Source organism: Amyelois transitella, chromosome 7, assembly GCF_032362555.1.
Source record: "Amyelois transitella isolate CPQ chromosome 7, ilAmyTran1.1, whole genome shotgun sequence".
Lineage (NCBI taxonomy): Eukaryota > Metazoa > Arthropoda > Insecta > Lepidoptera > Pyralidae > Amyelois > Amyelois transitella.
The window spans coordinates 12,672,501-12,684,553 of record NC_083510.1 but is presented as its reverse complement, the minus strand read 5'-3'; the positions used below and the strand labels follow the sequence as shown (position 1 = coordinate 12,684,553).

Below are 12,053 nucleotides of genomic sequence, written 5' to 3'. Positions count from 1 at the left end.
TTTGCGCCAAAATATGTTAAAAGTTGAGTTCGACACCGCCGAACAGCGCAACGAGGTGTTGCAAAAAGTCAACAACATCCCCGGTATTGTCGCAGAGGAGTCTAAACTCCGCCGACCCCTCATCATCCTAAAGGGAGTCAGCAAGGAGATACAGAGAGAGGAATTGGTGGACATTGTGAGCCACCAAAATCAAATCCCACCTGAGGACATTCGACTTTGCTTTCTCCTCAAAAATCGGAATGACCGCTTCTTCAATGCGGTGCTAGAAGTTGCTCCGGCGATCCGGCGCAGGTTAGTTGAAGGCGAGCGTGCGAACGTGGAGCACCAGCGGGTGCACGTGGCGGACTTCAGCCGCTTCGTGCAATGTTATAAGTGCCTGCAGTTCGGGCACACGAACAACAAATGCACCGCCGAGTTCTACCCGTGCGCCCACTGTGGCTCCACTGCACACCACATCAACTCTTGCCCCGACCGTGCCGACCCCAGCAAAAAATGTTGCTTTAACTGCAAGTCATTACGCAGCGCTAACACCAACCACACAGCCACAGACAACAAAAATTGCCCCAGAATAGTTAATGCCATTAAAGCCCTACAAGGAAGTACCGACTATGGTTATTAATCACAAACTAAAAATAATCCAGTGCAACCTTCAGCGCTCATACGTTTCACAGCAGGAGTTTTTTAGGTACTTCCACCTAAACTCCTACGATGTGGCTCTTATCTCTGAACCGTATGTTGGTACTTCCTTGGAGGTGAAACCGCCTCCGGGCATCACAATCTACCAGTTCCCAATGGGATCTCGAGTTAAAGCGTGCATAGCAACTACGTCAAAAGCGGCCGCCCTTGGAGTTACGCAACTATCCACGGCAAACTTTGCAGTTATCAGAGTCAGCCTGGGGCTGAACAACTTAGAAATCGCTTCTCTTTACATCGAGCCTAACGTCGATAATGACGACACCATTGGCAAATTGAACCGGTTTCTTCAAACACCTGGCTCCGCCTGGAGACTAGTCGGCGGCGACGCCAACGGCAGTCACCAGGAGTGGGGAGAATGTTCTGCAAATTCTCGCGGGGAGGACCTCGTTGCGGTTATGGCATCGCACAACATGTCAGTCTGCAACGTGGGTCACGACCCTACCTTTGAAGCCATTCGCCACGGCGCTCACTGTTCCTCGATAGTTGACGTCACCTATTCATCTCAGTATCTGGCGGATGCGGTACACAACTGGCGAGTTAATCGCGACGCATGCCCATCATCTGACCATAATGCTGTAGACTATGAGATATTCACCTCGTGCAAACCTGACAAGCCGAAACGCAGCACTACATTCAGATTCTCGACGTATCGAGCCGATTGGGCTAAATTCCGAGAAAAACTCAACGAGAGACTGGAACCTCTTGTCGCACAGACCGATTTTAGCTCTCTCACTAACGCTGGCCTCGATCGTGTGGTTGACCGCCTAACTGCAATCGTGCAGGGAACGTGCTATAGCGTGCTTCCCCGCAAACCGGGTTCCAAATTCTACAACCCGTGGTGGTCCGACGAGTTAGAACAGCGAAAGAAGGAGTGCATCAGACTTCATCATCGCCTTCATGATCTCAAAAAAGCAAAGAGACCCCTCGATGAGGCCATCAAAGCATATCGGGAAGTGAAGCAAGAGTACGCTCGGACTCTCTCTAAAACATCTACAGAGCACTTTCGACAATTTTGTGAGGCGCAGGGCAAAGAGGACGTTTGGGCCGTTACCAATCGGATAATCAAAGAGTCCCCATTGAGAAGACCCCCACAAACCCTCAAATGCGACGGGATATTCACTGATAGCGGACCCAACACGGCCTCTGCGCTCCTCAAACACTTCTACCCTGACGACACTCCGGACAGCTCGGATCAACAAAGACTGATGCGCGACGCAATGAACAACCTGCCCAACTCTGAGGACGATTTACCTTTCTCAGTAGCTGAAATAAGAGAGCAATTTTCTCACGCCAACCCGAAGAAGGCTCCTGGAGCAGACCACCTGACAGCGGACATTTGCGGTGCAGTTTTTGAGGCCCAACCTGAGTTTTTGACAGCCCTATACAATAAGTGCCTACAGATTGGATACTTTCCAAAATCCTGGAAGCAAGCGGTTGTCAAAATCTTGCCAAAACCCGGCAAAATCGAAATGGACTCGCTCAGCTCATATAGACCTATCGGACTTATCTGCGTGTTCGGGAAGATACTGGAAAGGTTGATCGTCAAGAGAATTATATATAAAGCAGAATGCGACAACTCTCTAAGCGAAAGGCAGTACGGCTTCAGAGAGCAAGTCTCCACGACTGACGCCCTTGAAAAGGCCATAGAGACCATAAAAACAGCTAAATCCAAGGGTCTTCAGGTTGTTGCAATATCGCTAGATATCAAGGCCGCGTTTGACAACGCGTGGTGGCCTGCGTTATTCGCGCGCCTCAAGCACGTCAATTGCCCGAAGAACTTCTATCGCCTCGTCCAGAATTATGTTTCGGATAGGGTCGTAACGCTGGACTACGCCAACAGCACAGCATCTAAAATGATGACTAAAGGTTGCGTTCAAGGCTCAGCTTGCGGCCCGGTGTTCTGGAACATGATCCTGGACGAGTTGCTCTCCATGCCACTACCACAGGGCACACACATACAGGCCTTTGCGGATGATGTTTTGCTGATAGTGGAGGGCGCGACGTGCGAAGAGGTAGAAGCAGTCGCCTCCACCAGCCTCGACCTCATTAGCTCTTGGGGTGAAAGCGTCAAACTCATGTTTGGTCCGGACAAAACCCAATCCATCTCATTTACACAAAAAACCAAAACGGCAATTATTAAAATGCGTAATACTATAATACCGTTAACTGATCAAATAAAAATCCTGGGAGTTATTATAGATTCAAAATTAAATTTTATCCAACATGTCAACTACGTTATCAGGAAGGCCAGTAAAATATTCAAAAATTTATGCAAATTTGTCCGGCCAACTTGGGGCGTTCACCCCGAGAATGTAGAGTGTATCTATCGACAAGTCATCGTCCCAATAATCACATATGCAGCAGGCATCTGGGGCACGGCTACCAAATTCTACTCCGTGCGTCGAGCCCTCAGATCCTTCCAAAGGAGCTTTGCCATTAGGGCAATCCGCGGCTTCCACACCATCTCGGCGGTCGCAGCCCTGGCTATAGCTCAATTCCCCCCACTCCATCTTGTAATAGACGAGTCTCTCGAAATCCACAGGACCAAAAAGACAGGAATATGTCAGGAATTACCAGATGACATAGCACTGTACTCAAAGACCAAAGTAAGAGGCCTTTTACACCCGGCCAAACGAGTCACCATTACCTATGACGAAGCGACAACGCAAGAGGACACCACTGCACTTATTAATCCTGATGCCCCTAATATTTTCACCGACGGCAGTAAAAAGGAAGACGGGCAGGCGGGGGCTTCGTTTGTGGTAATGATGGAAGGACAGCGACCCGTAATCAAGAAATTTAAACTGTGCCGCACCGCCTCAGTATTTATGTGCGAGCTATTCGCCATAGCCGAAGCCCTCAAGTGGCTCACAAACACAAATATTAACTTCACCGAAGCTCTTGTCTTCTCCGACTCTCTATCATCCCTCAAGGCTATTCAAGACCGCAGCAACACCGATCCACTAGTAAACCAAATCCACCACCTCATCTCCTTTCTCTCCTCCATCCATATTATAGTTAAATTCGTCTGGTCCAAGGCTCATGTTGGCATAGTGGGAAATGAGATAGCAGATGCTGCGGCTAAGGAGGCCGCTGAGAAGAAAACCGCAACTCTGCTAAATCACTTCCCGCTCTCACACGCCAAGCGACTCCTGCGCCAGCGCACTCTGGACGCTTGGCAGTGCGAATACGAGTCGGCCCCACAAGGGTCTGTAACAAAAACCTTCTTCCCATCTATCTTTGCAATAGCCCAATTCCGACAGTACATCAAACCCTCGTTCTCAGTCACTCAAATTTTATCAGGACATGGATATCATAAGACATACCTACACAAGTATAAAATCACTGAGGACGATCGTTGTCCTTGCGACGACGCGACTCCTCAGGACGTCCACCACCTTCTCAAATCCTGCCCAATATTCCGTAGTCACCGAGAAAAATATATAATGACATGCCTTAATAAAAACTTAGAACCATTTAACATGAACACTGTACACAAATCTGAAGACGCCATAAAATATTTAGTAGAACATATAAACCATATAGTAAATCACTTAAAACGGATCAACGGCACCTAGTAATGCAAACAATATAGTTCAAAAATTTTTTATAGCGACGACGTGGCATCTGTATCAAATAGCAGATGCCCATCAACGCTACTCTCTCGCCACCAACATATAGTATACTCAATCGTACAAATATGCTCTTAACAGATAAATTTTAGTATACAAAAAAAAAAAAAAAAAAAAAAAAACCTAACCTAACCTAACCTAACCTAACCTAACCTAACCTAACCTAACCTAACCTAACCTAACCTAACCTAACCTAACCTAACCTAACCTAACCTAACCTAACCTAACCTAACCTAACCTAACCTAACCTAACCGCCCGGTGTTCTGGAACCTAATCCTGGACGAGTTGCTCACCATGCCACTGCCACAGGGCACCCACATACAGGCCTTCGCAGATGACGTGTTGCTGATAGTGGAGGGCGCGACGCGGGAATACGTGGAAGCGGCCGCCTCCACCAGCCTCGACCTCATTAGCTCTTGGGGGGAACGGGTCAAACTCAAGTTCGGTCCGGACAAAACCCAATGCATTTCGTTTTCATTAAAAACTAATTCGGCTACCATTAAAATGCGCAATAGTGTAATACCTTTAACTGATCACATAAAAATCCTGGGCGTAATTATAGATTCTAAGCTAAACTTTATCCAACATGTTAACTACGCTATTAATAAAGCCAGTAAAATATTCAAAAACCTATGTAAGTTTGTCCGACCAACTTGGGGCGTTCACCCCGAGAATGTCGAGTGCATATATCGGCAAGTCATCGTCCCTATCATAACATATGCTGCAGGTATCTGGGGTACGGCCACTAGATTTTACTCTGTGCGCCGAGCCCTCAGATCTTTCCAACGGAGCTTTGCCATCAGAGCAATTCGCGGCTTTCATACTATCTCGGCAGTTGCGGCACTTGCGTTAGCTCAATTTGCTCCCCTCCACCTTATAATAAACGAAACATTCCACATCCACAACATCAAACGGACCGGAACATGCAAAGAACTGCCTGACGATATAATTCTATATCCAAAATCCAAAGTCAGAGAACTCTTACATCCGGCCAACCGGGTCACCATAAATTACGATGAAGCTACCACACAGGAAGAAACCACTGCTCTAATAAATCCTGATGCTCCAAATATTTTCACGGACGGTAGCAAGAAAGAAGACGGACAAGCGGGGGCTTCGTTCGTGGTGATGCGGGAAGGACAGCAACCTGTAATCAAGAAATTCAAATTGTGCCGCACTGCCACAGTTTTTATGTGCGAGTTATTCGCCATAGCCGAAGCTCTCAAGTGGCTCACAAATGTAAACGCTAACTTTACTGAAGCTCTCATCTTCTCGGACTCCCAATCATCCCTCAAGGCCATTCAAGACCGTAGCAACACCGACCCATTAGTGAACCAAATTCACCACCTCATCTCTTTCCTCTCCTCCATCCGTATAATAGTCAAATTCGTCTGGTCTAAGGCTCATGTTGGCATAGTGGGGAACGAGATAGCAGACGCTGCGGCTAAGGAGGCCGCTGAGAAGAAAACCGCAACTCTGCTAAATCATTTCCCACTCTCACACGCCAAGCGTCTTCTGCGCCAGCACACTATAGACGCCTGGCAGTGCGAATATGAGTCGGCCCCGCAAGGGTCCGTAACAAGGTCCTTCTTTCCATCTATCTTTGCAATAGCCCAATTCCGACAGTACATTAAACCTTCGTTCTCCGTCACTCAAATCTTATCAGGTCATGGATATCATAAGTCATACCTACACAAGTATAAAATCACTGAGGACGATCGATGTCCTTGTGACGACGTGACTCCTCAGGACGTCCACCATCTTCTTAAATCCTGCCCAATATTCCGTAAGCACCGAGAAACATATATAATGACATGCCTCAATAAGAACTTAGAACCATTTAACATGAACACTGTACATAAATCTGAAGACGCCGTAAAATATCTAGTAGAACACATAAACCAAATAGTAAATCATTTAAAACGGATCAACGGCACCTAGAAATACAAACAACATAGCTCAAAATTGTTTATAGCGACGATGTGGCATCTGTATCAAATAGCAGACGCCCATCAACGCTACTCTCTCGACACAAACATATAGTTTACCCAATCTTACAAATTTGTTCTTAACAGATAAAAATTTTAGTATAAAAAAAAAAAAAAAAAAAAAAACCTAACCTAACCTAACCTAACCTAACCTAACCTAACCTAACCTAACCTAACCTAACCTAACCTAACCTAACCTAACCTAACCTAACCTAACCTAACCTAACCTAACCTAACCTAACCAGCGGAAATCGACTTTTTTCCCTTGCATTTTTTCTTTCTTTTGGTTATTGAATAGTGTTTTACCGATCCCAAAAATAGTCTCCGAATTGTTTTCACACTCCTAAAAGTCATACTTTTTTATTAAATAGCTTGTTCTTGTTTTTCGCTCTTTTTTCGTTCTCTGTCATAGTTTACTCGCCTATTGACGACACCATGGTGCTCACCCGGTCTCCTACCCGGAAAGAGGCGACCACCCGGCCTCCCCCTGCACCCCCCACGCCCCCTCCACCTTCTTCTCCACCTTTACCGAGCCATTCTAGGGCCTTTTTAACATCGGCTGGCCCCTCCGACCAAGCGAACGTGTCGCCTACCAGCGGAATCGGTGCTCTGCTCACCCCTAACGTGGACCTTCAGGTGTCTTCCGACTCCGAAATGCCCCGGCTGCAGTACGCGTCGGACAGCGAGTCAGTTAGCGGCTCACAAATCAGCGCCATAAGCATGAGCGACACCCCTCAACTATCTACCCCTCAAATATCCACCAAAACTGCACCAACCTCTAAACCGACTACTGGCAAATCGAGTAAGTCCGCCAATAGTAACATGGTCATAGAGTTGCCGGCTCACTCTGAGGAGGTGAAAGGCATAGACTCGTTCATGACCGTGATAACGAAACTGACTTACACGATCAATAAAGCCGTAAACGAGGGAAAGAGCGTAACTGCATCCAATAAACGGCTCATCTCCACGGCAGCGCAAGAGATCCAAAGAGCTGCGCAGGCGCTGGCAAGGGTCAATGAGGCCGAGCCGAAGACTGCGCCTCCTCCTCCAGCTTCAGAGATCCTCCCGGATCAGAGCTCTATTGTCTCGGTTATTCGGGAGAGCATCCGCGAGGAGCTGAAGGCCATGTTGCCGGCTCCAGCGCCCTCTCCACCGGCGCTCACTAAATCTTTTGCCGCGGCCGTGGCGGCGCCTTCCCCAAAACGCATCCCTCCTCCTTCGCGCACCCTACCATCAATAATAGTCAAAGCTAAAGAAGCCAACGACAAACAGACAGTAGTATACGACGAGTGGAGGAAACACATCTCGTTTCGCCACTCAACTTTTGCCCCCAACAAGGTTAAATCTCTGCGCCAGAACATGATAAAGGTCGAATTCGACACAAACGAACAGCGCGATGAAGTCCTACATAAAGTTAATAGTATACCCGGAATTGTAGCGGAAGAGTCCAAACTGCGGCGCCCTCTCATCATCCTGAAGGGAGTCAGCAAGGAGGTACAGAGGGAGGAATTGGTGGAAGTGGTAAGCCACCAAAACCAAATCCCACCCGAGGACGTCCGCCTTTGCTTTCTCCTCAAAAACCGCAACGATCGTTTTTACAATGCAGTGCTAGAAGTGGCCCCGGCAATCCGACGTAGGTTGGTTGAGGGGGGGCGTGCGAACGTGGAGCATCAGCGGGTGCACGTGGCGGACTTCAGCCGCTTTGTGCAATGTTATAAGTGCCTGCAGTTCGGGCACACGAACAGCAAATGCACCGCCGAGTTCTACCCGTGCGCCCACTGCGGCTCCACTGCACACCACATCAACGCGTGCCCCGACCGCGCCGACCCAAACAAAAAATGTTGCTATAACTGCAAGTCCGTACGCAGCGCTAACACCAATCACACAGCCACAGACAACAAAAATTGCCCCAGAATAGTCAATGCCATTAAAGCCCTACAAGGAAGTACCGACTATGGTTATTAACAACAAATTAAAAATTATCCAGTGCAACCTTCAGCGCTCATATGTGTCACAGCAGGAGTTCTTTAGGCATTTCCACCTAAACTCCTACGATGTTGCTCTTATCTCTGAACCGTATGTTGGTACTTCCCTGGAGGTAAAACCCCCTCCGGGCATCACAATCTATCAGTTTCCAAAAGGATCACGTGTTAAAGCGTGTATCGCTACCACATCAAAAGTGGCAGCTCTCGGACTCACGCAGCTATCCACTGCAAACTTGGTCGTCATTAGAATCAGTCTGGGACTCAACAATTTGGAAATTGCGTCTTTCTATGTCGAACCTAACGTGGACAACGATAACACCCTAGATAAGTTGGACCGGTTCCTTAGTACAGCAGGCTCCGCCTGGAGACTGGTCGGCGGCGATGCTAATGGCAGTCACCAGGAGTGGGGCGAAAGATCAGCGAACTCTCGCGGGGAGGATCTCGTAGCGGTAATGGCATCGTACAACATGTCCGTTTGCAACGTGGGTCACGACCCCACTTTTGAGGCCATTCGGCACGGCGCTCATTGTTCGTCTATAGTCGACGTTACCTACGCGTCTCAAAGCCTGGCAGATGCAGTACACAGTTGGGGAGTTAATCGCGACGCTTGCCCGTCCTCGGACCACAATGCAGTCGAATATGAACTATTCACCCAGTCCAGACCCGATAAGCCGAAAAGCTCTACCACCTTCAAATTCTCGACTTATCGAGCCGACTGGAGCAAGTTCCACGATAAACTCAATGAGAGATTGGAGCCGCTGGTCAATTCGACTGATTTCAGCTCCCTCACCGACACTGGCCTGGATCGTGTGGTAGACCGTCTCACCTCAATTGTGCAGGACGTTTGCTACAGCGTGCTTCCCCGCAAACCGGGTTCCAAGTTTTATAACCCGTGGTGGTCCGACGCTTTAGAAAAGCAGAAAAAAGAGTGCATAAAACTTCACCATCGCCTTCATGACCTCAAGAAATCAAAGAGACCTCTAGATGAGGTTATCAAATTATACCGAGAAGCAAAACAGGAGTACGCTCGGACTTTGTCCAAAACATCTACAGAGCACTTCCGACAGTTTTGCGAGTCCCAAGGCAAAGAGGACGTTTGGGCCGTGACCAACCGAATAATCAAGGAATCTCCGTTGAGAAGACCTCCACAAACTCTCAAATGTGACGGGAGGTTCACTGACAGTGGCCTCAATACAGCCTCCGCGCTCCTGAAACATTTCTACCCAGATGACACCCCCGATTGCTCGGACCAACATAAAGAAATGCGCGCTACTATGAATGACCTACCTAGCGTAGAGGAAGACCTACCTTTCTCTGTAGCGGAAATTAGGGAGTGCTTCTCTCACATCAGTCCGAAAAAGGCTCCTGGAGCCGATCACTTGACGGCGGACATCTGCTCCGCAGCATTCGAAGCACAACCTGAGTTCTTTACAGCTCTCTACAATAAGTGCCTGCAGACTGGTCACTTCCCGAAGTCCTGGAAGAGAGCCGTGGTCAAAATTCTGCCTAAACCCGGGAAAACAGACATGGATTCACTCAACTCCTATAGACCCATCGGCTTGATTTGTGTGTTTGGGAAGATATTGGAGAAGCTTATCGTGAAGAGGATAATGTACAAGGCTGAATGTGAAAACTCTTTAAGCGACAGACAGTACGGCTTCAGAGAGCAGGTCTCTACGACGGACGCTCTTGATAAGGCCTTAGAAGTCGTAAAGAGAGCCAAATCCAAGGGTCAACAGGTAGTTGCCGTTTCACTCGATATAAAAGCGGCCTTTGATAACGCTTGGTGGCCGGCTCTATTCGCTCGCCTCAAACACATAAAATGTCCTAGCAATATTTACCGCCTCGTCCTGGATTACGTTTCGGACAGGACCGTCACACTGGACTACGCCAACAGCACTGCGTCAAAGACAATGACAAAAGGCTGTGTGCAGGGCTCTGCTTGTGGCCCGGTCTTCTGGAACTTAATCCTGGACGAGCTTCTCACCCTGCCTCTGCCTAAGGGCGCTCACATACAGGCATTCGCGGACGACGTACTGCTGGTAGTTGAGGGAGCAGAACGGAAGGATGTTGAAGCCACCACCTCCATCTGCCTTGATGATATTAATTCCTGGGGAGAACGCGTCAAGCTCAAGTTTGGCTCTGACAAAACCCATGCAATTTCATTTACACCGCAAACTAAGCAGGCAAATCTTAAAATGGCAAATAGCACAATTTCATTAACAGATCAAATTAAAATTCTGGGAGTCATCATCGATTCAAAACTCAATTTCATTCAACATGTAAACTATATTCTCAACAAAGCCACAAAAATATTCAAAATATTCTCAACAAAGCCACAAAAATATTCAAAAACATCTGCAAATTTGTCCGACCAACTTGGGGAGTTCACCCCGAGAATGTCGAGTGTATCTACCGACAAGTCATCGTCCCAATAATCACATATGCAGCAGGCATCTGGGGCTCGGCTACCAAATTCTACTCCGTGCGTCGAGCCCTCAGATCCTTCCAAAGGAGCTTTGCCATCAGGGCAATCCGCGGCTTCCACACCATCTCGGCGGTCGCAGCCCTGGCTATAGCTCAATTCCCCCCACTCCATCTTGTAATAGACGAGTCTCTCGAAATTCACAAGACCAAAAAGACAGGAATATGCCAGGAGTTACCGGATGACATAGCACTGTACTCAAAGACCAAAGTAAGAGGCCTTCTACACCCGGCCAAACGAGTCACCATTACCTATGACGAAGCCACAACGCAAGAGGACACCACTGCACTTATTAATCCTGATGCCCCCAATATTTTCACCGACGGCAGTAAAAAGGAAGACGGGCAAGCGGGGGCTTCGTTTGTGGTAATGATGGAAGGACAGCGACCCGTAATAAAGAAATTTAAATTGTGCCGCACCGCCTCAGTATTTATGTGCGAGCTATTCGCCATAGCAGAAGCCCTCAAGTGGCTTACAAACGCAAATACTCATTTCACTGAAGCTCTTATCTTCTCCGATTCTCAATCATCCCTCAAGGCCATCCAAGATCGCAGCAATACCGACCCACTAGTAAATCGAATCCACCACCTCATCTCCTTCCTTTCATCCATCAATACAACTGTTAAATTCGTCTGGTCCAAGGCTCATGTTGGCATAGTGGGAAATGAGATAGCAGATGTCGCGGCTAAGGAGGCTGCAGAGAAGAAAACCGCAACTCTGCTAAATCATTTCCCGCTCTCACACGCCAAGCGACTCCTGCGCCAGCGCACTTTGGACGCTTGGCAATGCGAATATGAGTCGGCCCCACAAGGGTCTGTAACAAAATCTTTCTTTAAATCCATCTCTTCAATAGCCCAATTCCGAAAGTATGTCAAACTCTCGTTCCCTATCACTCAAATTTTAACAGGACACGGGTATCACAAGTCATACCTACACAAATATAAAATCACTGAGGATGATCGTTGTCCTTGCGACGACGTGACTCCTCAGGACGTTCACCACCTCCTCGAATCCTGCCCTATATTCCACAATAAGCGTGAAAAATATACAATGATATGCCTTAAAAATAACCTAGAACCATTTAATTTGAACTTGTTATCCAAATCCGAAGAAGCCACAAAATACTTATTAGAACTTATAAACAGCATAGTAACACACCTAAAGCAGATCAATGGCACATAACCACACAAACAACATAGCTAAACATATATAGCGACGATGAGGTATCTGTATCAAATAGCAGATACCCATCAACGCTACATTTTG

General features: G+C 47.7%; 1 protein-coding gene across 1 annotated transcript; it reads left to right on the top strand.

Annotated features, from left to right (window-relative positions):
• Positions 1-6,752: 6,752 nt before the first annotated feature.
• Positions 6,753-11,969, top strand: LOC132901923 (uncharacterized). Its single transcript, XM_060945156.1, has 3 exons — positions 6,753-8,177; positions 8,305-10,436; positions 10,607-11,969. Exons 1-3 carry the CDS (start codon positions 6,753-6,755, stop codon positions 11,967-11,969), a joined length of 4,920 nt encoding a protein of 1,639 aa, XP_060801139.1.
• The last annotated feature ends 84 nt before the right edge of the window (positions 11,970-12,053 follow it).

Excerpts from the sequence above, each read along its gene's own strand:
- LOC132901923 (XM_060945156.1), top strand. The coding sequence starts at position 6,753 with ATGGTGCTCACCCGGTCTCCTACCCGGAAAGAGGCGACCACCCGGCCT. Across the intron at positions 8,178-8,304 it reads GTTGCTATAACTGCAAGTCC|TGCAACCTTCAGCGCTCATA; the intron begins GTACGCAGCGCT and ends AAAATTATCCAG. Across the intron at positions 10,437-10,606 it reads GGAGAACGCGTCAAGCTCAA|CCACAAAAATATTCAAAATA; the intron begins GTTTGGCTCTGA and ends TTCTCAACAAAG.